This window comes from Eupeodes corollae, chromosome 1, assembly GCF_945859685.1.
Source record: "Eupeodes corollae chromosome 1, idEupCoro1.1, whole genome shotgun sequence".
Lineage (NCBI taxonomy): Eukaryota > Metazoa > Arthropoda > Insecta > Diptera > Syrphidae > Eupeodes > Eupeodes corollae.
Window position 1 is genome coordinate 133,128,296 of NC_079147.1, and position 23,380 is coordinate 133,151,675.

At 31.7% G+C, this 23,380-nt stretch overlaps 2 protein-coding genes across 2 annotated transcripts in view; one reads left to right on the forward strand and one right to left on the reverse strand.

Annotated features, from left to right (window-relative positions):
- The first annotated feature begins 1,993 nt into the window (after nucleotides 1–1,993).
- LOC129942586 (sex-regulated protein janus-A-like) lies at nucleotides 1,994–7,008 on the forward strand. The gene is made up of 4 exons (XM_056051590.1): nucleotides 1,994–2,082; nucleotides 2,153–2,332; nucleotides 6,612–6,736; nucleotides 6,809–7,008. The coding sequence occupies exons 1-4, from the start codon at nucleotides 2,025–2,027 to the stop codon at nucleotides 6,899–6,901; spliced, it is 456 nt and encodes a 151-aa protein (XP_055907565.1). The 5' UTR covers nucleotides 1,994–2,024; the 3' UTR covers nucleotides 6,902–7,008.
- Nucleotides 2,347–23,380, reverse strand: part of LOC129942585 (arrestin homolog) — a 66,934-nt gene continuing 45,900 nt past the window's right edge. Inside the window, exons 4-10 of the mRNA XM_056051589.1 lie at nucleotides 12,455–12,619; nucleotides 12,273–12,387; nucleotides 12,065–12,212; nucleotides 11,689–11,996; nucleotides 6,346–6,501; nucleotides 6,129–6,267; nucleotides 2,347–3,031 (exon numbers count right to left, since the gene is read on the reverse strand). Coding sequence (XP_055907564.1) covers nucleotides 2,553–3,031; nucleotides 6,129–6,267; nucleotides 6,346–6,501; nucleotides 11,689–11,996; nucleotides 12,065–12,212; nucleotides 12,273–12,387; nucleotides 12,455–12,619 — 1,510 coding nt within the window. The 3' untranslated portion in view covers nucleotides 2,347–2,552. The remainder of the gene's footprint in view (nucleotides 3,032–6,128; nucleotides 6,268–6,345; nucleotides 6,502–11,688; nucleotides 11,997–12,064; nucleotides 12,213–12,272; nucleotides 12,388–12,454; nucleotides 12,620–23,380) is intronic.

A 23,380-nucleotide genomic window follows, 5' to 3' on the forward strand; every position in this document is an offset into this window, starting at 1 on the left:
TTCCACATTCGCGTAGTACGGCTTAAAAATGAATCTCTGTACTTCATAGTACGGCCGAAGTTAGACTCGATGGGCATTCCAAGAAGCGCGGGAATTATTGTTAAATTGTTTAAGGGGGAGAATTCAACTGGCTGTTTTGCTAGCGTATAGTCCGTTAAAATAACGGTAATAATAATGGCTTAAATATGTTACTGGAGAAGGAAAATAAATGTCTTGCATCGCCCCAAAAAAACCTAGATATCTTGCGGTATTTTTGGCGACATCGTATGTGATCGCTCCACAAGACGTGTTTGCTGGTTCATATTCTGAGAATATCGAGTTGAGTCTGGCAACGAATATGAAAGGATAAGAGTGCTACCGTCAGCAAAACAATTTATTTGATTAGAATAATAAAAATGAGGAAAAAGGTCGGAGACGGAACGGACCGTTGTGGCACACCACCATTTATATTATAATTTTCAGACATGAAAACGTCGAAAACAACTTTTATTGAAGGGTTCAAAATAAAATGTGTATTCTAACGAAAAAGGGATTCGTCGATACCAAAAGCTTGCACTTTCTATAAAAGAGTAAGATGCCAGACTTTTTAAATGCCTTTGAAACATCAAGTGCAATAATCTGACTTTCTTCAAAACTATGTAATTTCTTGTAGCGTTTTACTTGTAAAAGAAGTGCTGATTCAAAACAACTTGGATGCTAAGCTATGCTTCCCCTCTTGAATGTTTAGTACAAAAATTATAACTAACTTATAAACATCTAACTTACTTACTTAAGGTCTCAATACAGTCCTGTGTAAACCAGGGCCTCACCCAACAAACTTATCGATCTAGCTCGGTCCCTAGCTAGTTGCACACTCCACTTGTGCGCGTCACCTGATTTACGGTTGTACTGTCCTGTGGGTGTGTTTTCGAAGACTTTCCTGGTTTTCATTATTTCCTCTACCGGACACAGCCATCGCAGTGGTTAAACTTTTTCCCTTCTGGCTAAGTCTACGTCTTTATTGCTTTCTTAGCCCAAAGAAACAGCGATTAGCAAGACTAATGGCCCAACTATAATAGACTTAACCGAAAGTAAGCTAATGTCAAATCCGAACGAAAATTTATCAGAAGTTATCGTCAAAACAAAAAGTAACCATAATGGATTCAAGTAACTTAAACAAATTTGAAAATTGCTTAAGCTCGAACCCATAGAGGAAATATATTATCTGTTTCCTCTATGCTCGAACCATTGAAATGGTTCTTGCGTAATTGAGTGATCAATCTCCCAAGTCATTGAAATCGGAAGCTGTAGCCTGAGGCAATATTGTAAGTCGAATAGAAGCTGACAAAAATTATATACAGATAGAGTCGCTACAAGCGGAAGACAAGGAGCAATTGCGATGAAATATACGTTGATAACTTTGATGACAAGTACAATATTTTCACTGTACAATGACTTGTAATTATTTTAAAAATGAATTGTATTGGATCCTGGACAAATTTCTGCTCCTTCTTCTAAATCAACTTGGGAAACCACAAGAGCAAGAGCACTCAAGTATCAAAAATAATTTATTATTTCTTACCTCCTCCTTGCAATTTCGGAAGTGATATTTTAAGTTTTTAATAATTGAACCGTCCAAATCCATTTCAAAACTTAATTTTATTAAAGTAAATATTGTTGCTTTGCTTATTTTTACAACTTATTACTCATGTCACTTCAAAGCTTTCTTATTGACATCAAAGATATTTTAATGTAAGGCTAATTAGTAGCATATATTTTTATTTTGAGCATAAGTATAAACTCATACTAACTTGCTGTTAAAATGTAATCCCTGTTTAAATATAATTCTTATTGATAAGGCTCCAAGAAAATACTAAGCATTGTACATTAATTTTATTTTTGATCAGCAACAATTATTCGCACAGTGAGGACGTGACCTTAATAAAAACGCTACGTAACCTTACTTATGCTTAATCATTCGTAACCATCTGTCAAATGAGAAATCTATTACAATCTTAGAAGAAGAAACTTCAAAAAATAATAAAATGTTAAAAACAGCTGTCGGCTTTTTAGCGAATCGGGGAAATAAGTTGTGCACTTTTTGTAAGCAAATTGTATTTTTTTAAGACAACATTAATGAAACAAAACTGATAAAACAACAATAAACATTTAGCGACTCGTAATTGTAACATTCTTAAAATGGTTGATGCAAAATTGGAAGCTGTACCACTTGTTGAAATCGATGAAGGAATCTTCAAATATGTCCTCATCCGGGTTTATGGAAAGGAGCAGGCAGATGGAAGTGAGCCAAGCAAGAAAATAGTTCGTGGCTATAAAGATGCAGAGTGGCATTGTAAGACTTTTTATTTTATAAATTAACAATGAAAACGCTTTATTTTTATAATGAAATATAAATTTATTAAGACTAAGTTAAGCATTTTAAGAAGATTGCCATCTCATTGTTTTGGTTGTACATTTTACTGCTTCAAAGGACAGTCTTATGAGTTTTGGAAAAGATAAATTAAGCCAAATTAAAATACATAGCTACACCAAATATATAAATATGTATATAATTAATTTTCCCTGTGGATTTCCACTTTAATAGAGGTAGAGTGTGGAGTAGTTTCTGAGTGGTGAACTGTTTCCTCATCAGGAATGTCTTTTGGTTCTGAGGAAACTGGTTCATTTGATGGATTTCCACTGTTGGCTGCATTTGTATCCTTTGAATTTAGTCTGTTGAGTGGGATTTTTCTTGAAACTAGAACATCCAATAGTTTGTCTGAATTTCTTCGGGTGCTGCTTGTGCGGGGGTCCTCTCCCACATAGCCCAGAACAAAAGGAAGTTTGAGTGATAAATCACCTCCTAGAGCGCTTAAGGTTAATTTAATCTTAATATAATAGGTTACATAAATGGCAAAGACATTTCTTTCCTTCATTAAGTTATCTTGAAATGTACTGGAGGCGAGTTTATAGTTATTCGTTGATAGAAAATCTGTTGTAACGTGAGCATGAGGAAGTTTCGATTCAACAGCTATCCAATTTTTGGTAGATCCTTTAAAAATAAAAAAAATATGTATTTTATTATATATGATGACATAAAGGCTTCAAAATTACATCAAAAATCAGTTGTCTACTTTTTGAAAAAAGCAGTAGTTTATACCATCAAACTGCACTCACAAAATTGTACATTGAAAATTCTATGTAATTTTCTTATTATATTAAAAAAATAACAATGAAATGGTGCTAAATGGACACCAACCTAAAATAGTAGGGCTAACATACCACGTCTCAGTAAAGAGAAGTCTAATTACCTTCTTCATTTCTTACTACCTCCCATATTAGATTTAAGAAGTAATAGACACGATTAAAGTCCAAAACAAATAGACTTACAGCCGCCAGAAAATGTTTTGAGTGGAGTGATATCAATATTCCTTCATATGAATGTGTATATACATATATCAAATTCAACCGTCTGGCAGGTTTTATTTTCAGCCGTGGTCGGACGGAGAGAAGTGTTCGAAAATTTTAATTTGTCTTATTTTGATCCAACACGTTTTGGTTGCAGCCTATAAGGGTTTCAAATTTGAAAAATAATTAAAATACCCCTGGCAAGCAGATGTCTGAAAAAATAATGTCCCTGACACACATTTTTGTAATTTGGGGAAGTTTTCCGAATTTTCGATATATCACTCATGAGGTTTTAATTTAGTCCACAAAATCGAAAAAATTACCAATTTTAAACGCTCACCTGCCAGACGGTTGAATTTGTTATAATGATGATTACCGCTCCACTCCCGAAAATTGGTGCCAGCTCTTAGACTAAAACTTGCCTTCACGAAAAAAACTCTATCATCGATATCACGTCAAAAATGCACTTCATCTTAAACTAATAATAAAAACCATTCTCCTGAAAGCAGTCTATTCAAATCAGCCAACAAAAAAGCTCCGTAACTTAGCTTCACGATATATACTACAGCCTTTGCATAAAAAATCAATAATATATTGTTTAGCCCAGAAAAAAAAACAACACGAAAAATGGGACCTATCAACAATTCTTAGCAGATATTCATTCGACTAAAAATATGAACTTATTTTTAAAGGCGGCTCTAACACGGAAAAATCACATTATTTTCCGTTGCGATATTGCATTTAGTATAAGATTGGAAATAAATCATATTTAAGAACAGTGTTAATTACTACAAAACATTTTCTGAACTCCAGTGTAGAATAGTTCTACAATAAACACGACCTTACTCTATAAGATGTGTGCTTTAGGCAGTTGTCCTGGTAGAAGATGAAATTGTCTTTTATTCCAAGTTTACTGACACTGGACAACAAATGTTGTTTCAAAACATTGATGTTAGCCTTTTGATACATTATACCCTCCACGAAATGTTAGGTCTGATCACCAGAACTCGCAATACATCCTCATGCCTTGACCAACCCACCACCATGCGTCACAGAAGCTCGAGTATGCCTGATTTGCTTTCCTTAGAGACTCCAAAAAAGGGATTTCAGATGATTAGCCTTTTAGGCTTAGCTTCTCATCGTATGTCTTCAGCTTATTTCCTTTTACTTTTAGGCTTACATTATGAATCCTATTTTCGTTTTAAACTCGTGAAATTATATAAGGGGTTGTGAAAGGGCTCCATTGCAAAATGTTTGCTATTTCTCGTACTGATTTACCTTCCTGACTATGCAAAAAAAAACCATTTTTGAATTTTCAGAGAAGTTTGTCGTCCTATTGGTGTCTTTTTTGACGTGGTGCATGAAACAAACTTAAATGTAACTAAAAGTCTTGCGTAATTCAAGGCTAACTATAACATTGTCATTTGACTGGAAAAGTACCTTTACAAATTCACTACAGTGTAAAAACAATCAGTATCCGATTATGTAAATAAATAAAAAAGTTGATTTTTTTAAATTCATTTCCTTATTATTAACTTGAAATGCAGTTTTCTTTTATTTATACTTAATTTGAGGTTAAATATGTTATAAAATGATGATTAAGTTCTACTTCTGCTATACATTTTTTTGGAGACGCAAGCCCTTCAATTTTTTACGAACATGATCGACCAAGCTGGCATTGATGCCTATATGTTGTATATTTCAAATGCTCTAAACGAGAGAATGACTAGACATACACATTTGATTATAAATAAGCTTATTTTTTACTTTTTAAAAATTACATATTTCAAGCAACCGGGAAAAATAGTAAAATTGCCCTAATCAATTCAAATCAATTTCAAAGCCATATAATTATATATTTTTTTTAATGCTTATATTCTTAAAACGCGATTTTTCAAACAAATTTTTTCATAAATCGCATTTTTTTATAAGATAATGAATTTTTAGAATATTCTGCCTTGCATCATTGGATTCTTGAGATAATTTCCCTTAAAAAACACTGGGTTTTAATAAAAATAAATTAAAAAAATGAATAGGAGTTAAAAATGCCAAAAGTACGGGATCAAAATTTGCACCCGTGTGATATTTAAGTTTCAGGAACGAGGTGTGACAACAGAGGGTTAATGTGCAATACAAAAATAGTTTTAAAATGTATATAGAAAACTAATAGATATCCGTTTTGACATTATGTATTAATATCTGAATTAATGTGTTGAGTTTTCAAGAAATAGTGGGGAAATCAAAACCAAATTCTTTTCATCTTAAAACGAAATCCAATAAACAAAAAAAAACATAATTTTTATTTTAAAAAAATCGTTCGATTGTTTGTAAAATCAGATGAGTCAGAAGAGGGTGCTACAAAAATAGCAAAAAAAGAAAAAACTCAGTGCCATTCAACCAAGATTTAAAATTCTTAGAACTCAAAAAATGTTTTAAACCGAGTTCTACAGGTATGTTTAGATGTGAAGAAATGCTCGGGTTCTAAATATTTTTAAAAAGAAGTTCCAAAGATAAACCAAGTTTAACTAGATCGAGTTCTTAATTATTTTTACAACTTCGTCAAGAAATTGATCGTTAGACTTGTTATAGGATTCAAAAGGTTTAAAAGTCTAATACCCGAAGTTGTTGTGAAGTAGGATTAGCAAATTTGATATGATAATTGTTGACATCTTTGTCATGCCTGTAACCAAAATTGTATTCTTTACGCACACAAAAGAAAAAAAGCTGAAAGCCATCCTTACCTATGGTCGGTACTAATTTATAAGTTTTGCTTAATGTATCATTTGCCTTTATGTGACTGCTATCAGAAATTTCGCCGACAATATTTTTAAATTTTCCATTACTGAACATACAGACATCTACATGTTGTACTGCAAATATCTGTAAATTAAACATTTATTAAAAATTTAATAAAAATAAAAAGAAAATTAATTTTTTAAAAATAATACTTTATTTTACCCTGATTTTTCGTACGACTTTTCGGCTACTATTCCTTATGTGAACTTTAACACTGACAGTTTCACCGTGTTTGTAGGCGCATTTATCGAGTGATGATCTTAAACTAACATTACCCTCAGTCCATAAAAACAGCTTCTCGATACAACTTTCTGGTCCCTGTAGATAAGAAAATATTAATATATTTTTCTTTTAAATAAACATTGTTTGTTTTTTTTTTCTTTAAGTTTGAAATTGGTTTTTGAAATGTATTTTTTTTTATTGTACAGCTGACATTTACGATCGTGTAAGTGGATCGTGCAAAGGACTAGGCCTCGATACAGAGTGTTTGGGAGGTGGTCGTATTGAACATAATCCCAATGCCAAGCTTATTAAAGTGTACGGTTATTCACAGGTAAGCAAACATACTTTTTTTTAAACCCAAACAAATATGTATATAATTTGATTATTCATTTAATAATTGTAGGGTTTTGGAAAGGCTGATCACGCAGAATCGAGAAACATTATCAAAACAAAATATACAGACTATGACATTGAAATCTCTGATGAAGGTTATTGAAGTTTCGAAAGAGCTTAATAATATTATTGCAGGGCACAATAAAAGGTTGCGAGATAAATGTAATTAAAATCTGTTTATAATAAAATAAATACAAACAAATCCTCACATTTCCACATTTTTTCCCTTTGTTTAATGACTGATCAGAAGAGCATCAAGATCGAAGTAGTCAAATAAAAAACATAATCCATATGGCCCAAAAACTGCAAAGATTTATTGTCTCTTCCTCACTAATAGTGTTTGACTAAAACTTAAAATGCCTCAAATGTTCAAAGGTGCATATTTTTACACTGGACTGTCATGATATATACACGCTTGATACAAAAATGACATGCAAAAAAGTATTTGATATGTAAGTAACTTTGTCATCTTAATAAAAGGAACCTTACTTTAAAACCGGGAGTTTTAATTTTGTTCTCGATTTGTTTAAGAATTCATAATAATTTAATTTTTCGACATCGAGTAGCCAACGCGTCTGTCGGAACACGGTCAAAAATAAGAAAAAAAAAATGTCTTTTGTTTTTATTGACAAAAGTAAAAGCTACAATATATTATTAAAATGTCAAAAAAATCACTGTTACTGGGTTACTGGGGCATATCGTCTACATTTTTTTACACAAGCCACAAATATGGTTATTGTCACTTTGATATGGTTTAAATTAAGTTCAAACATGTTTGTTCTGACTTTAAATATAAGGCTGATATCAGGGGCAGAACGCTTAGTTCTAAAATAATTGTTTTTACCTTGATTTAAATTTATAGTATATACGTAAAGTCCTAAAGGTAGACTCCCCATTCAATATGCATCAGATACCCCTGTGCGTCTACTTTTGCATAAAAGAAAGTCAACATTAGTCTTCAGAAAAATGTTTATATTTTTTCAATATCCTCCATCCATTGCCGTGGACTTCGTTACCACAGCGGAAAAAAGTACTAATTGTGGCGTTAAATACTTTGAACGTTCACAAAAGACAGTGAATTTTTTTTATATGAGCACTGATACTCAAATTACTCGAAATAAGAAAACGTTGGTATTTAAATTCATTGACAAATTCGATGCCTGTGCCAACTAATGTTCAGGTCCTCGAGGTTCTGTCAGAGCAAGTTTTGTGCCTTAATATCATCATTTTAGATGTTGCAGAATTTTGGGTCCCATAATCCACAAAAAACCTTGAGCTTTTTTAAATGAAGCTGAAGTGTCACCGGGTTGTCAGCAGAAATGACAAGTTCATCAACCTTATAATAACATTTTTACAGATATATCGAAAAAAAAATTTATCTGGTATATAATTCTCGATATCGTTTATAAACACGGCGAACGTTGACGGATTTAAAACATATCCCGATGGAACACCAGTTTCTTAGCAAAATTAATTTGAATAATTTTTTCCATCACATAGCATTGGAGACATATTTAATAAGAAGTGCTTATAGACCCTAAAATCAGTGAAAACTGCAAATAAAGTTTTTTTTTTGTCTAAAAAACCTCTTGCCAATGTAGTTATGGCAAATGTTTGATCCATCATCGAAAGGTTTGGCTGGAAACCTGCTTGAATACAACTGATAATATTATTGCACTGTGTCCAATTCAACAACCTGTGGTATAGAATCAGTCATACATTTTCTGGCTAATTTGGATTATCTTTTTTAAAAACGCCAGTTATCCTTAACAAGCCAAAACAGTAAGGGAAGGTATTCCCATTTAAAATTTTTTTAAAACAGCCAAGTACATATATATTCCAAAAATTTCTGGGATGAATTCTTTTGAAACGCTATAGGAATATCGTCTGACCCTGCATCTTTATTATTCTTCATATTTGTTCAATCATGTAAGTAGCTCAAGTTAGTCTTATTCTGGGATGATGACCAAATGATAGCGTATGTTCAGCCCCATATATCTGCCAAATATTTTTGTATTTTGCAGTGGGGATTTTGAGATAATTGGCCTGGAGTTGAGCGTCAGAAATAGGACAAATCTGACATTTTTGGAAATAAGTACATACGTATACCTACTTCAAAAAGTATAGCACGTGGAATAAGCTTAAGGTGTCATATGAAATATAATAAAATTATCTATCATTTTTTAAATATAAGAAACTTAAAAACTTTTTTAAATGCTTCAATTTTTGAAAAGAACAACTTAAATTTGAAAAACAATATATGTATGTATGTACGTTTGGAGGTAGATAGCCAATATCTCAAACAAATCAGAGATAGAATCGGATTTCACCACAGCAACAATGAATTGTGACAGTTATAATCTGAAATTGTTCAATCGTATTGAATTGAGTTGAATCATCTAACACAGACGGAATGAAAATGATACCTAGTCAAATTTGATTATCAAAATTATGATCGTCAATTATTACCGTAGCCGGTTGCACTCCAGTTATGACGTACAATTTTTCACTGCGCAGCTGGACGTCATTGGTTGATATGGAAAGCAATGTTTCCGGCTTTACCGGAATAATACTTCTATGAAGGCAATTGATTTTGTTCTATCAATCCTTGGGTGGATCGGCTATGGTGATATCATCATTTTTTTGATAGTTACATTGGGCAGGTTCAGACGGTATAAGGCTAGGCGCGCACATGCAACTTTTAGCTTCGAAACTGTTTGGTTTCTAACTGAGCTCTATAGACTTATATGAGAGTCGACGCACATGCAAAAACCATTCTGTCGCCCATTCGGCCAACAACCAATAAGTTAGTTTGTATCACTCACAAGGAATTATAGGTATCTGAGCTAACATTCAACTTGAAGTAAGGCAAGTATTTGGCATCTGATTCGCCAGCTGCCAAAAAATTGCCTTCCAATTAAGGCAACTTTATTGGAAAGTTGACTGGAAAGTTAGTCAAGAAAAATCTCCCTAACTATCAAGTAAAGTCTACTTCTGTCAAAATGACAGTTGATTATGTTTTTGTTTTTTTATTCAACTGAAAGCTGAACTTTATTACTCTATTATTTATTTATTTTGTGCACAACTTTAAATTATGCTTTCTAAAAAAAAAGTTCCTTATCAATTTGAAAAATAAACAAGTATGTTATACCTTATTGTAATACAAAATGCATATTGTAATGAACTTGTGGCTTGCCTAAAGTGTATTTTCTAGACAATTATCTTTCGGGTAGCTTTTGTACTATGAACTTAAAATAGAGATTTGTGAAGTATAGTTCTAAATTTTAAATTTATGAAACTTGAAAAACTTACTTGTTGTCTTGGTCAAAATTTACGTTCATAGAATGAAGTTGACTGCAAATGAATTCCATAATGTTGTCTGAACCTGCCCATTGACTATCATTTTCATTCTTACTTTTCTTGCTTTACTCGAATGTAGTAAGCTTTGTTGGTCACAGGAATATGTTTTTTTAAAGATACAAAGTGAACTAAGAAAATTTTAAAGTCGTTTGTGTAAGCGTCTGGTAGCTCTATTCGAAATAAACATATTTGTTTGAAAACGACTATCACATTTTGTTGTGACAGCTTTTAAGGTATCAATTTGACTATTTGACATTTTGATTGTTATTTATCAACAATCACCTTAGCCGATTCCACACCTTATTTATATCCATCTATAGTCATTTGTGTCTTCAAAAAAGTTCAAACTACGGTCTCCAGAAAAGATCATACAGGTTTGATAAGTATGAAAATCTATTGCTGAAGGTATCCTTCAATTAACAACCGAGCAAGCTCATAGATCCAGGTGTGTAGCGATGGTGAGATGGTTCGTTGAAGTCGAGCTTAAAATCATTTGAATTCTTGGTATTATTTTTAGTAACCAGAGTCTTATTTAGCCGCATCGATGGAAATATTCCGATATTAAGTAATTCTCGAACACTCACTTTCTCACTTTGTGTGATATTATTGAGGAATTATCAAACTAAGGCTCGATCCTACGGGCAGTGAATATTTTAAAGACCAGGATTCGAATTTCCTCTTCTGCACATCATAGCCTTTTGATGTCAACCTTCAATCGAAAATGTGGTTTTAAAACAACTTTTAAGTTTTTGTTCACATTAAATAAAAGATATTTTTATGATCTTTCATATGATACTCATCATTATCGTAACTGCTAAAATAACTTTGAACTTCAACATAAGAGTTAAAAGTCGTGACAGTCTAATTGACTTTAAGTTATGACTAGTGCTAAAAGAAGAACAAATTGGTATGACATTGTGTGTCTATATCTCCCGTGTTAGGCGGGAGGGTTAACTAAGGTATATAAAAACTAGTTGGCAAAAATAAAAACCAACCCTTATATTATTCTGTTACAGTATTTATTTAAGCCAAAAATTCTGAGTGATTTCTTTAAATAAACTTTCTTTTATCCAAAATTCAAAAAAATATGTAAAACAAATGATTGTTTTAAAACAAATTTAAACAATATATGCAATGTTTTCATCGCTTCTAAATAAAGGAACCAAATATGTTATTTTTAAAATTATTTCTCAAAGGAATTAAAAGGCTTAAATATTAACTTTCAGGTAAAACATTCTCTTAACGAACTAAAAGACCAACTTTATGGTGTTTTACAAGAGCATTACAGCTTTGAACACAATAAAATAACAATAACACAAATATTGTTAGAATTAATTTTAGGTTTGGAATGCTGCCACTGAGGCTACAAGTTACATAGTGCAATTGTACACTAACTTTTGAAATAAATTTGGACCTATGGTAGAATGTAATTCAGAGTCGTTAAGTCACAAGTTATTCAAAAGAAGCGAAACGCAGATAGTAAAACTGACTGAAAAATATAAATTCTCTTCAAAATGTTCCTATACTCACCTCTTCTCCACTCCTAGACACTTTTGGATTGAGTCTTTCTTCTACATTGTCTGCATCAGTATTTTTCACAGTATCTGAAGAATTATTTATGGCTGTCGTACTTTTGCTAGTTTCTTCTTGATGTTTACTTCTGCTACAAAGTCTTTGTATCTTCGGTGATAATCTAGCTCGAAAATTATTTTTTTGTATCGATTTTGAACTTAAATTATAATCTTGAATTGACTGAAAGTTTGTTGGAATCTTATAAATCACGCGAATTCCTAACTTGACTGTAGTTCTTCCTTGAAGTTTTTCATCGGCTAAATCCGCTAAGAAATTTCAAATTAAAAGAACGTATGTATTATGTTAGAAAGATAAGAAAAACTTGTGTCCTTACACATAAATATCCGAACATCGTAACTTGTTCCAATCGGATCCCCGCTGTATTTCTTTGCAGGTAAGAGTTGTACACTTGGTGCAGCAATGGTTCCAACATCTATTTGAAATGGATGAGCCCCAGCTCCTAGTCTATCGACCAAAGCTTGCTTGAAAACAATAATATAAGTTTTTGCAAATCTCGCTTGAATGGTTTGATTTCAAATCACCTGTAGCACCGTCATTTCGCCGTTGTAATTGATTCGGGGCCAAAGTTGTTTTAGAGCTACTACGACTTCATTACAAAATTTAAGCCCCATTACTTCTTCATCTTCTCTACCGTAACTGTATGGAAAAATATACATTTTATACAAATTTGAATTCGCTTGATATGGTAATATTTAATTTATACCGAAACGTAAGTGTGAGCTGACCGTAAATCTTTTGATTGCAAAGAAACTTTGGGTCAACAACAATAACTCCCCTCAATGGCTCCACAACTCCATCTGTTGACACTAAGTCTCTACTGCCCATATAGAGCGTAAGAACTGAGTTAGACGATGTCTTTTTATAAACTCTAGAAATTACATTAAATATTAAATAAGGTTATTCTTATTTCTTTTAGATACATTACAAATTTATTATTATAATTTATCTTATAGCTTAGAGATGAAGTAGATGTCTCGATAAAATGTAACATATTAAGGTATTTAAAATTTGTATGTAACCAAAAAATATTTTTTTAACTGTGATATAAATCATTTAAAAATAAGATATCATAATAAATATTTTCCGTATAGATATGTAGATACCAGATGTTTGCGCTACTTTCCAAGGATTCTTTTAAAAATGTTTCATTGTCAATCCAACAGGTCTGCCGTCCGCTCCAGAAAATGTACGCTAATTATTAATACCTTGTACACCTCTGACGCCGTTTTTTTTTTTAATTTCTTGTTCCAAATACAACTACATTCTTTTTGATTAAGAATCTTCTTAAATTTTGTGTTTCAGTTTGCAAATTACAATAAATATTGTTTGTAAACGTGTTAATGTGCTTGAAAAGGTAAAATATCGTTATTTTTAAATTTTGAATGACAAGAAATCGTGAAAATGGGACTTTTTTTTACAAAAGATCATGGTTTTGGCTTTAATTTAATTAAGAACAATAAAGATTTTGACTTTATTAATCGTTCACAAAATGATGTTATTATTATTTTGTAAAACTTTTACGGCTTATTCCTGGATAAAGTTGTGAATTAAATATTCAATTCCCATTTTAATAACTCTCGGTTTATTTTTGAAACTTTGTTTTTTAAAGTATTCGATTATAACTTCACTTTCTATAATTTCCTAAGAACTCAGTGAACAATTTTTATTAAGTTTTAAGGATTTAAATTTTGGTTTTTTAGAACAAAGTTCTAACGATTAATTTACCGGGTAGAATTTTAGACATTAAATTCTTACATTACTTACTTACTTGAGGTAGCGCTACAGTCCTGTGTGAACTAGGGCCTCACCCAACAAATTTCTCTCTCTAGCTCGGTCCCTAGCTAGATGTCTCCAGTTTCGCGCTTCACGTTGGGTGAGGTCACTTTCCACTTGTGCGCGCCACCTGATCCGCGGTCTTCCTGTGGGTGTGGATTCGAAGACTTTTCGGGCTGGAGCATTGGTTTCCATGCGCTCTTCGTGAACCAGCCATCTTAGTTCTTAATCTTTTATACTTCTGGCGAAATCTACGTACGGGACCGTAGATCACACTAAGAACTTTTCTCTTGAAACTACCCGAGGTTCTTTCATCCGCTTTTGTCATTGTCAATGCTTCTGCACCTTGAAGCAGGACAGGGATGATATAGGAATACTTTGGTCCCTCGAGAGAGGGCTTTGCTACTGAATTGCTTTCTTAGCCCGAAGAAACAGAGCGGCGGTTAGCAAGAGTTATTTTACGTTTGTTCTCATTGCTGGTGTTCTTTTTTGCGTTTATAGCGGAGGTCCTTGACCACCTCAAAGTTACGTCTTTCGATGATGACGTTTTGACTGAGACGTCGGCCCTTTAACCGTTAAACCCATTTTTGCCGCCCCTGCCTCAATACTCAAAAGCCCCATTGAGTTCTTCCGATTATGTCAATGTCATCAGCATATGCTAGTAATTGGACAGACTTGTGAAAGACAGTGCCTCTAGTTTTGACTTGGGAGCTCTTCACTATTTTTTAAGTACGATGTTAAAAAATCGCATGACAGCCCATCATCTCGTCTAAAACCTTTTTTGACATAAAAAGTTTCTGCTAAGTTGTTTCCAACCTTTATGGAATAGCGTGAATTCTCCATGGTCATCCTGCACAAACGGACGAGTTTGGTAGGGATGTCAAAACTAGACATGGCTCTATACAGCTCAACCCTGTAAATGCTGTCATATGCGGCCTTGAAATCGATGACAAGATGGTGGGTGTCGATTTGGTGTTCTTGGGTTTTTTCCAGGATTTGTCGTAATGTGAATATTTGATCGACTGTGGACTTTCCTGGTCTAAAACCACCCTGGTATGAGGTTGTTGACGATGGGCTTTAGACGTTCACATATTACGGTAGAGAAGATTTTCTAAGCGATGATTTCTCTATAGTTGGTGCAGTTTAGAGGGTCTCCTTTTTTCAGACTGAAATTCTTACATTCTATCAACAAATAATATTGGAAATTTGTCAGGTTCGATTTTCCGGTAAAAACATTTGTCATTATTTCGTTTCAATAAATAAATTTACGAATCAAATAGATTTTTTATTAGTACCAACGTCAATTACATAAATATATTTTCAATACTAATTCTGTAGTGTTTGCCTTTAACATGTTTATTTGGTTTTAACAAATTTTCGACGACTTACTGGGACGAGTTCTTTGGTGTTTTTGGGTTACACAATATTCGCGGTTAAAATGTCCATTGAATTTAAGATTTCACGAATTGACATTGTTTTAATGAATCCTCTGTCTTCTTTGTAACATCTAAACTAGGACTTAATGTCTGTATGAACGACTTGGCTGGGCGTGAGGGTTAAGGGGTTCGCGGTGGCAAGGTAGCCTTGAAGTGTTGAGTGAGTAACACGTATTGTAAACGCCGATAAAATGTCTATTACTACTTATATCGTTTTCAATATAAAATATGTCCAGAAGACGTTTATTTAATTTCAATTTTTGTGAACATAACGAACTTTTAAGATTTTAAGCTTTTTGCCGACATTTATGGTCACTATGACTGCAGATATTAAGTCCTCCGATAACGTGCAAAAAGTCAGTAAAATGAGTTTAAATGCAAGTTCTACGTTAAAAATCATATTTTTTAGCTGAAAACTGTTGCAAGCTGGACTTGTCCACGTCCATAAATATATTTTCTAATAATATAATACCATCGCATATTTTAAACTGTTGTCAATTTAAATACAAAAATTCTACCTAAGCATCAAGTCAAAGATGTACAAATGTTCTTTACCAGGTTCTTATTTCCTAAACCCTCAAATTTAAGGGTCTAATAAATCGAAGTTTTATCTCAAATTGAAGAAATAAGTTAAACGCCAAAAGAGTTCTAATTTTTTAATTAACCGAGTTTAAGGGATTAGAACTTTGTCAAAAAACTAGCCGTTATTTTATACAGTACCAAAAACTCAAAGTTAGCAGATAAGAAACTTTTCTTGGAAGAGAGAGAATAGTTTTCTTTACTGCAAGCTTAAACATAAAGAGCACTTTAGTACATAGAGTATCAAAGGGCACATTATTACTAACCTTTTAAAGAAACAAATTTAACTGGTTTTCGACGATAAAGAGGCTGGGATGCGACCCACACTGATAACTTTCCATCCTGTCTGTCGATTTGTCTTGCTTAAAAGGTTTGTAGGTTTTCGTGTTTTGTTAAAAAAAATTGTCAGTTAAATTATTCCAAAAAATTAAAAAATACCAACAATATGTTTCATATGATATAATAGTTTGATTTCATATTTTTGGTACAAGATTTTTAGTCGAAAACAAACTTTAGTAACATTGCTTAAATGTTTTTATTTCCTATATACACAAAAACAAATTGAATGAATGAAATTAATTTGAAGGCAATACATTCTATTGTTCACTAGGTATCGAAAATCGAATATGAATTTTTACCAAACTTGTAGATTTTATTTTTTTTGTGAAAAAAATGACTGTTTTATTTAAAAAAAAACTACTGAATAAAAACAATATACAGTATACAAAACAAAAATTAATTTAAAGCCTATTTTCTTAACTTATTTTAAGTTTTTGAGAAGATATTTGAGTCAAAAATCAATTTTTATCAACTTTTAGTAACGGTTCTTTCAGGTTTTTATATTTATTAAAAAACTGTTAAATGGATTTTTCTCAAAACTTTACCAGATGCCAAAAACGTTAATCTTCTTTGCACACTATTATTTTGGAGATAATATTATTTTTTTTGCTGTTTTTTTTTTGTATTTAAAAACTAACCGTTAATTGTTTTTTTTTCCAAAAATATACCAGTTTGGTATCACGTTACAACATATATGTAATTTAAAATTTAATTTAATTCTCTAGCGATATTGGTTAGTGAGATATTTTGAGTTAACCAAAATGTTCACCATTTTTAACTTCCCATAGGAAGTTATTGTAATGGGTCCGATTTGTCAAATTGAAAATTTTGACATTTCTCGACGTTTAAAGGTCGCTAGAGCCAAAATAAAAGATTTTTAGAAAGATGTCTGTGCGTGCGTGTGTACGTACGTGTGTACGTCCGTACGACGACGTTTTTTTCGTTCTCCATAGCTCAAGAACCAGAAGAGATATCGACTTCAAATAAATTGTGTTTTTCAGATAATAAGGCAGAAAGATGCAGAAAGGGCTCTCAAGAAAATTGCGTGGGTGGTTTTTTTTACCATAGCAGTTTGAAAAAAAGGTGAAAATTTTGGTTAACCCTAAATATCTTACGAACCAAAAACGCTAGAGACTTGAGTTAAATTTTATATAATATACTGTAACGTGATACCAAACAGGTATATTTTTTGAAAAAAATCAATATGACGGTTTTTTTTATAAATCAATAAAACTGAAAAAAAAATTTGTCACCTCCAAAATTTTATGACTGAAATATGATTTCATCTCCAAAACAATTTTGTGCAACGGAGAACAATGTTTTCGACATCTGAAAATGACAGTTTTTTTTACAAAAAATAAAAACCTAAAAAAAAATGTATAAAAGTTGGTAAAAATTTATTTTCGACTCAAATATCTTTTCAAAACTTTGAGATATTGGCTTTAATTTTCTTTTATCATTTAAAAAATATTGTTGTCAACATTCAATTAAAGTTTGAAAAAAATCGATTTAACAGTTTTTGTACAAAAAATTAAAAAAACGATAAAAAAATTAACAAAAGTTCGTAAAAAGTGATTATCGATTAAAATATCTTTTAAAAACTTTGAGATAATAGGTTCTTACTAATTTTTACCTATAAGAAATATTGTGTTCAGCATTAGGACAAAAACAACATTTACAAAAAATAAAAACGTAAACAAAATGTATAAAAGTTGGTAAAAATTGATTTTCGACTCAAATATCTCTTCAAAAATTTTAAATATTGGCTTCAAACTAATTTTATCTTATAAGGATTATTGTTTTCAACATTTGGTAAAATTTTTAAAAAAATCGAATTGACAGTTTTTTTACAAAAAATAAAACTCTGAAAAAAACAATACTAAAACTTGGTAAAAATTTACTTTCGGCTCAAATAGCTTTTCAAAAATTAAAAATATTGGCTTCAAACTTATTTTATTTCACGGAAAATATTGTTTTCAATATTCAGTAATGTTTATATAAAAATCCAACAGTCAGATATCCAAAAATAAAATCTACAAAAAATAGTGCGCAAATTTGGTAAAAATACATGTAGACAAACTTTTAAGCAAGACAAATCGACAGACGGGATAGGAAGTTATCAGTGTGGGTCGCATCCCAGCCTCTTTTTTTAAACCACTAACTCAATTTTTTTGAGAGTCCTTTCTGCATATTGTCTGTATAACAAAATTTATTTGAAGTCGATATCTTTACTGGTTCTTGAGCTATGGATGACGAAAAAACTTCGCGATACGTAGACACGCACGCACAGACATCCCTTGAAACGTCGAGAAATGAAAAAAAAATCAATTTGACAAATCGGACCGATTACAATACCTTCTTATGGGAAGTTAAAAAAATATAGTTAGAAACTCCATATCTTCATTATTTAGGTAATAAAATTGTCAAAGATATCCATTTCAATTTTATAATATATGTACATATTTAAATATTTTGTGACTGAGTCACAAAATTATAGCCGTATATGTACGGAACTTCTACCACAATATGGTTAGCGCACCAACACAAATTTTAATTATATGTGGTATAATTTACCGTCCAAAGGCGCATCATTCACACATGTTTTATTTATCGTAGCCTAAGTCTGCATAGCAATTCAACTTCTAACGAAATCGATGCCCTGTCCGAATCTATCCAGAAAATTGTATCCCATTTTCCGCACAGTGAGATCGTAATTACGGGCGATTTCAATGTAAACAATTCTTCGTGGCTGCGTTATTCTAGTCTGACAACATCCGAAGGAAGGTATGCCGAGATTTTTGTTGAGTTAAGTCATCTGACTAAGTTAGTTGACGAGTCAACTAGAATTCCTGACGTTGAAGGTCAGTCCGTGAACACTCTATACTTGTTTCTTACCTCTGAGCCTAATAAATAAGCAGTTAGTGTATTAACACCTCTAGGCAGACCAGATCATGGTGTCATATCTGCTGATTTTTCATGCCAAAAAACCCCAGTTAAAGAGAAAAACCCTACGAGAACCGTGTTTAAATATGAGAAAGCCAAATGGAACGGTCTCAACGACTTTAACTGGTCACTATGCTTCCTCGATAGTGACGTGGATTCCAGCGCAGATATGATATACATATATGATACGCAGATAAAATCTATGAAACCTAAACAAAACTCATGGTTTAATTCGAGCTGTAATGAGGTTGTTGGGATCAAAGATGTAAGTTTCCGGATTTATAAAGCCAACCCTACTGAGAAAAACCGGAACAATTTCAAACAAGCTAGAAAGACTTGTAACGGCCATATTCGACGCATTAAACTTTTGCATAACCAAAAATTATTATTGATAAAGCAAATTTTCTTGCAGCTCAGTTTGCTGTTAAATCGATGCTGCCAATGAGTGACATGACTCCTCCTGTACTTGAAAGCGTAAACTATTCCATGGGACGAATCTTCTTTCGCACTCGTACAGTTGCTAAAGTACTAAAAGATCTTGACGTCCACAAATCCGTTGGTCCCGCTATTCTTCTAAAGAGGTGTTCTTTAAAGCTGGCAAAACCACCGCTGAAGCTTTTCCATCTGTCCTATTCTACAGGTCCTTTTCCGAGTGGACGGGAAACTGCATTTGTCACAAGGTCTCATGCCTGTCATTGTTTTATCGTTGTTTTTATAAACAATGCTCTAGCCAAATAGCCAGTTGCATTCCTACCATTAAACGATTCAACTGTAATACCCGTACTGCCCATCAGTTTATCCTTGAGTACAGAGATTCTTTCTTTAGCCGCACTACAAGAATATGGAATGCTTTACCAGGCTCAATATTTCCCACTCATTACAATGTGCTCACTCAAAACTAATGTGTAATTCTCCTTTCTTATCCTATCCTCCTTTCCTAATTGCTCGCACTGTGTTCAATCATTATCAGGGTATTCATAACCCCTTTAGTGCGCGCACAATATAAAAAAAAAGAAACTCTTCCTAACATCGTAAGACCTTAGCGTGGTCTGAATTTGGTACAGTTAGTATGAAATATTTCTGATTTTTTAAGAATAAAGAAATTCAGTAAAGTGAAGGACCAGTATACGAAGGAACGATGCGAAAATCTAAGATCACTCAGGGGCGTTTTATCCACCGACTTTTTATATAAGTGCTATCATTTACACATTGCACTTCTGAATCATGTAGAATTTTGAATTAAAAATTAAGAAAAGCATCGAATATTTAATATTGAAGATATGAAGTTTTCTTTGCAAAAAGAAAAAGGTATTTGCTATTTAATGATGCTGGCTAAAGTGTAGTGGTTTCATTTTGAAAGTTTTTTGTTACTATATTAGCCACAACTTATTTAGTTCCAAAAAACTGTTCAACCCAAACCCATTCATTTGTAGAAATTAATCTTTTAATGGCAAAAATCTGTTTTTAACGCATTAAGAATTGCTTTCAAGTAACAATTCTAAAATAAATAAATTTATATGTATGTAAGTCAGCATATTGTTAATTCTCATTATTTTTCACGGACTTATTGCTCGTGTTCTTTGTATGCATCAGAACTTGGCTTATTTTGTTATCATTTATGTGTTCAGTATGTACCTACGTTCTTCTAAACCAATTTTTTTGTCTAACTTTAAATTAAAAACACACATCCTGTTGCATTAATATCTGTGAATATGTATGTTTTAAACAAACCAAAGATGTTATAATGTATGTATATAAATCACACCTAAAAAGTTTGTAATGTGTGAAAGTATGTACATACATATCTACAAAACTTTGTATTCATCACACGCTGATACATATAGACATGTTTTAAATTAAATAAGAAAACAAACTGACAAACGTCCTTCCTCTTATAAAATGGTTTATATATAGAATAAAATTAACTGATCCCCCCAATTTGAATAAAATCTTAACGCACCCAGCACATCATCAAAATGTTGTTACTTTCTTTAAGATGAGGGCTGTTTTTCGTGTGTGGGTGGGCCAAATCCCCATGGACTTATTTTTATTGCCCACCTCTTTTCTATTTCGCCCTGTGCAAAAATTGGGGTGATGAATTTAAGGTTTTGCCTCCTTTTGGTTAAATCAAACAAATTATTGATTATTTTTACTCAAAAAGCAATCCATGAACTTTGTGCTTGAAGTTTTGTTTAAGATGATGAATAAGGTGCAAGGATAAGATGTTAAATTCGCTCAATATGCCTACTTATTCACTGTAGTTGATTGTATGCGTAGTGCGTACCTAATATTTGAATAATTGAGTACTTTACAAGAAGTCACTTAAAGGACCGAAAATGTGGGGTCTTTTAAATTAAAACAGAAATATAAACATAGCTTTCATTATTATTCATAGCTAAATTAAACAGCTCTAGATCTAACTTTATTTAGATGAGTACAAGTTAAAAATGATGCTGTTTTACATGCTTGTTTAACTATAGACTAAGTAAATAAATTAAAAAAACTTTGGTTTTCGTTCAAAATTTTTGAAATGGTTGGAATTCTATCTTAAGAATCAAGTTGAATTTGTTTGCATTGACGAAGTTATCTCAAAACTAGTTTTGGTTTCATCGACATCTGGTGTTCCCCAAGGTAGCCATCTTGGACCCCTTCATTTCTAATTTGTATTCTTTTGCCGATGATTTAATGTTTTTTCATTGCATAAAATCTATTAATGAGTGCCATCTTTTACAAGATTGAGCAGTAGTGCTCGAAAAACCAATTATATTTAAATATCAATGTTTTTCTTTTTGTCGCAACTTTTCTGAAATTGTATTTGACTACAAAATAGAGATATAAGATATGGAAAGAGTTAAGGAGAAGGAAGATGTTGGTGTAATTTATGACCTTCTATGGACGATCAATCTTGAAATACTGCTCCAGAGCCCTTTTTTCAACATTGAACATTAGAAGAGAACTGAAATGGTTCAACAAAGTTTACACGGTTCACTATTCTGAAATTTGGCTGGAATATCGAAAGTCCATCATATAAAACTAGATGCTAACTTTTAGGAATTCAATCACGAAAAAAGACACAAAATGTTATAAGGGGAACGGGGTGAAAAGGGAGAACCAATTGAAATAAGTATCGATGCTTCGATAATAAAGGTTGCATTGCAACTGACTTAAAAGTTCACATTTTGTATACTTATGTTAGAGGTTTTGGTACAGCTAATAATATCATGGTCATAGAAAAGCGAACCATTGATGGATTTAAACATCATAATTAAGTTCGTAATGGTAAATAAAATACGCTAACTATAATTAAGAAGACTATATAAGAAAATAGTGTGTTTCAATTAATATTTCTTACAATTCTGTGATTTTTATAAGTGATATTTTATCTTATCATGTCAAATAAATTTGTATTTTTTAGTTTCGAGAAGATTTTTAATTATATTGATTTTGATTTTCAATTGAGTAGATCTTTTTTTGTTTGTTTTAACAGACGTTAAATATTTAGTTCCTGTAAAAATGAGGATATGATTTACACAGAGCAAAGTAGAGTTTTAAAGTAACAACAAACCAACAAACAGAACATGCAATAAAGTACAATGATAAAATAAAGTGCACGACTGGGCCGTACGGACTCGTTAATGTGTCTTAAGAGTCTATTTAAAAATATGTCCTGCATTTTAAGATTTAAAAATGTAAAAATGTAAAAAAAACATAATGTTTCAAATGTTGTATTTGAAAATAATTACAATGTCATTTTTGGTCATCAATAGACAGTATAAGACCTAATGCGGAAATCGGTTGATTCATTTTTGAGAAAACTTAATTACAAACATTTTGTTTTATATTGAAAGAAGCCATTTTACAAAAAAAAAATTAGTCTGGATGTGACGCACACCGATAACTTCCCATCTCGTCTGTAGAATTGTCTTGTTTTGTTAAAAAAAAAGTTGTAAGTTAAATTTTTCCAAAAAAAGGTACTGAAAATTACCAACAATCTTTTGAATATGATGAAATATCTTGATTTAAAAATCTATTTTTTAACGAAATTTTTGTTTAACAAAGAATAACGTTTTAAACATTTGTTAATTGACTTTTTTTTTAAATAAAAAATAAAAAAAACATAAAATAACATTATTAAAATTTGTTTAAAATAGATTTTCGACTTTAATATCTTTTTAAAACTTAAGTATATTGGCTTCAAACTAATTTCATCTTAGAAAAACTATAATTATCAAGATTTAGTAAAATTTTGGGGAAAAGAAACTGCCTTTTTTTACAATAAATACAAAATTATTAAAAATTACTAAAACCTGATAAAAATTGATTTGCGACTCAAATATCTTTCCAAAAATCAAAAATTGTTTTTATTTGACTTTCAGTTTTTTATACAAATTTAAATCTATTAATTATATTTGATTCTCTATATATCTTCAATAAAAGAAGGTAAAGGTATTGACTTCAAAATAATTTCATTATGTGCCAAAATTTCGTAGAAGAAACAAAAACTTCCAAGAAGTACTACTAACATTTTTAAACCCAATTGGGTTTCGACTCAAAATCTC

Bases quoted from the DNA above. Each gene is read 5' to 3' on its own strand.
- LOC129942586 (XM_056051590.1), top strand. From the start codon at position 2,025: ATGTTAAAAACAGCTGTCGGCTTTTTAGCGAATCGGGGAAATAAGTTG. The intron at 2,333-6,611 runs GTAAGACTTTTT...TTTATTGTACAG, and splicing joins TAAAGATGCAGAGTGGCATT to CTGACATTTACGATCGTGTA. The intron at 6,737-6,808 runs GTAAGCAAACAT...TAATAATTGTAG, and splicing joins AAGTGTACGGTTATTCACAG to GGTTTTGGAAAGGCTGATCA.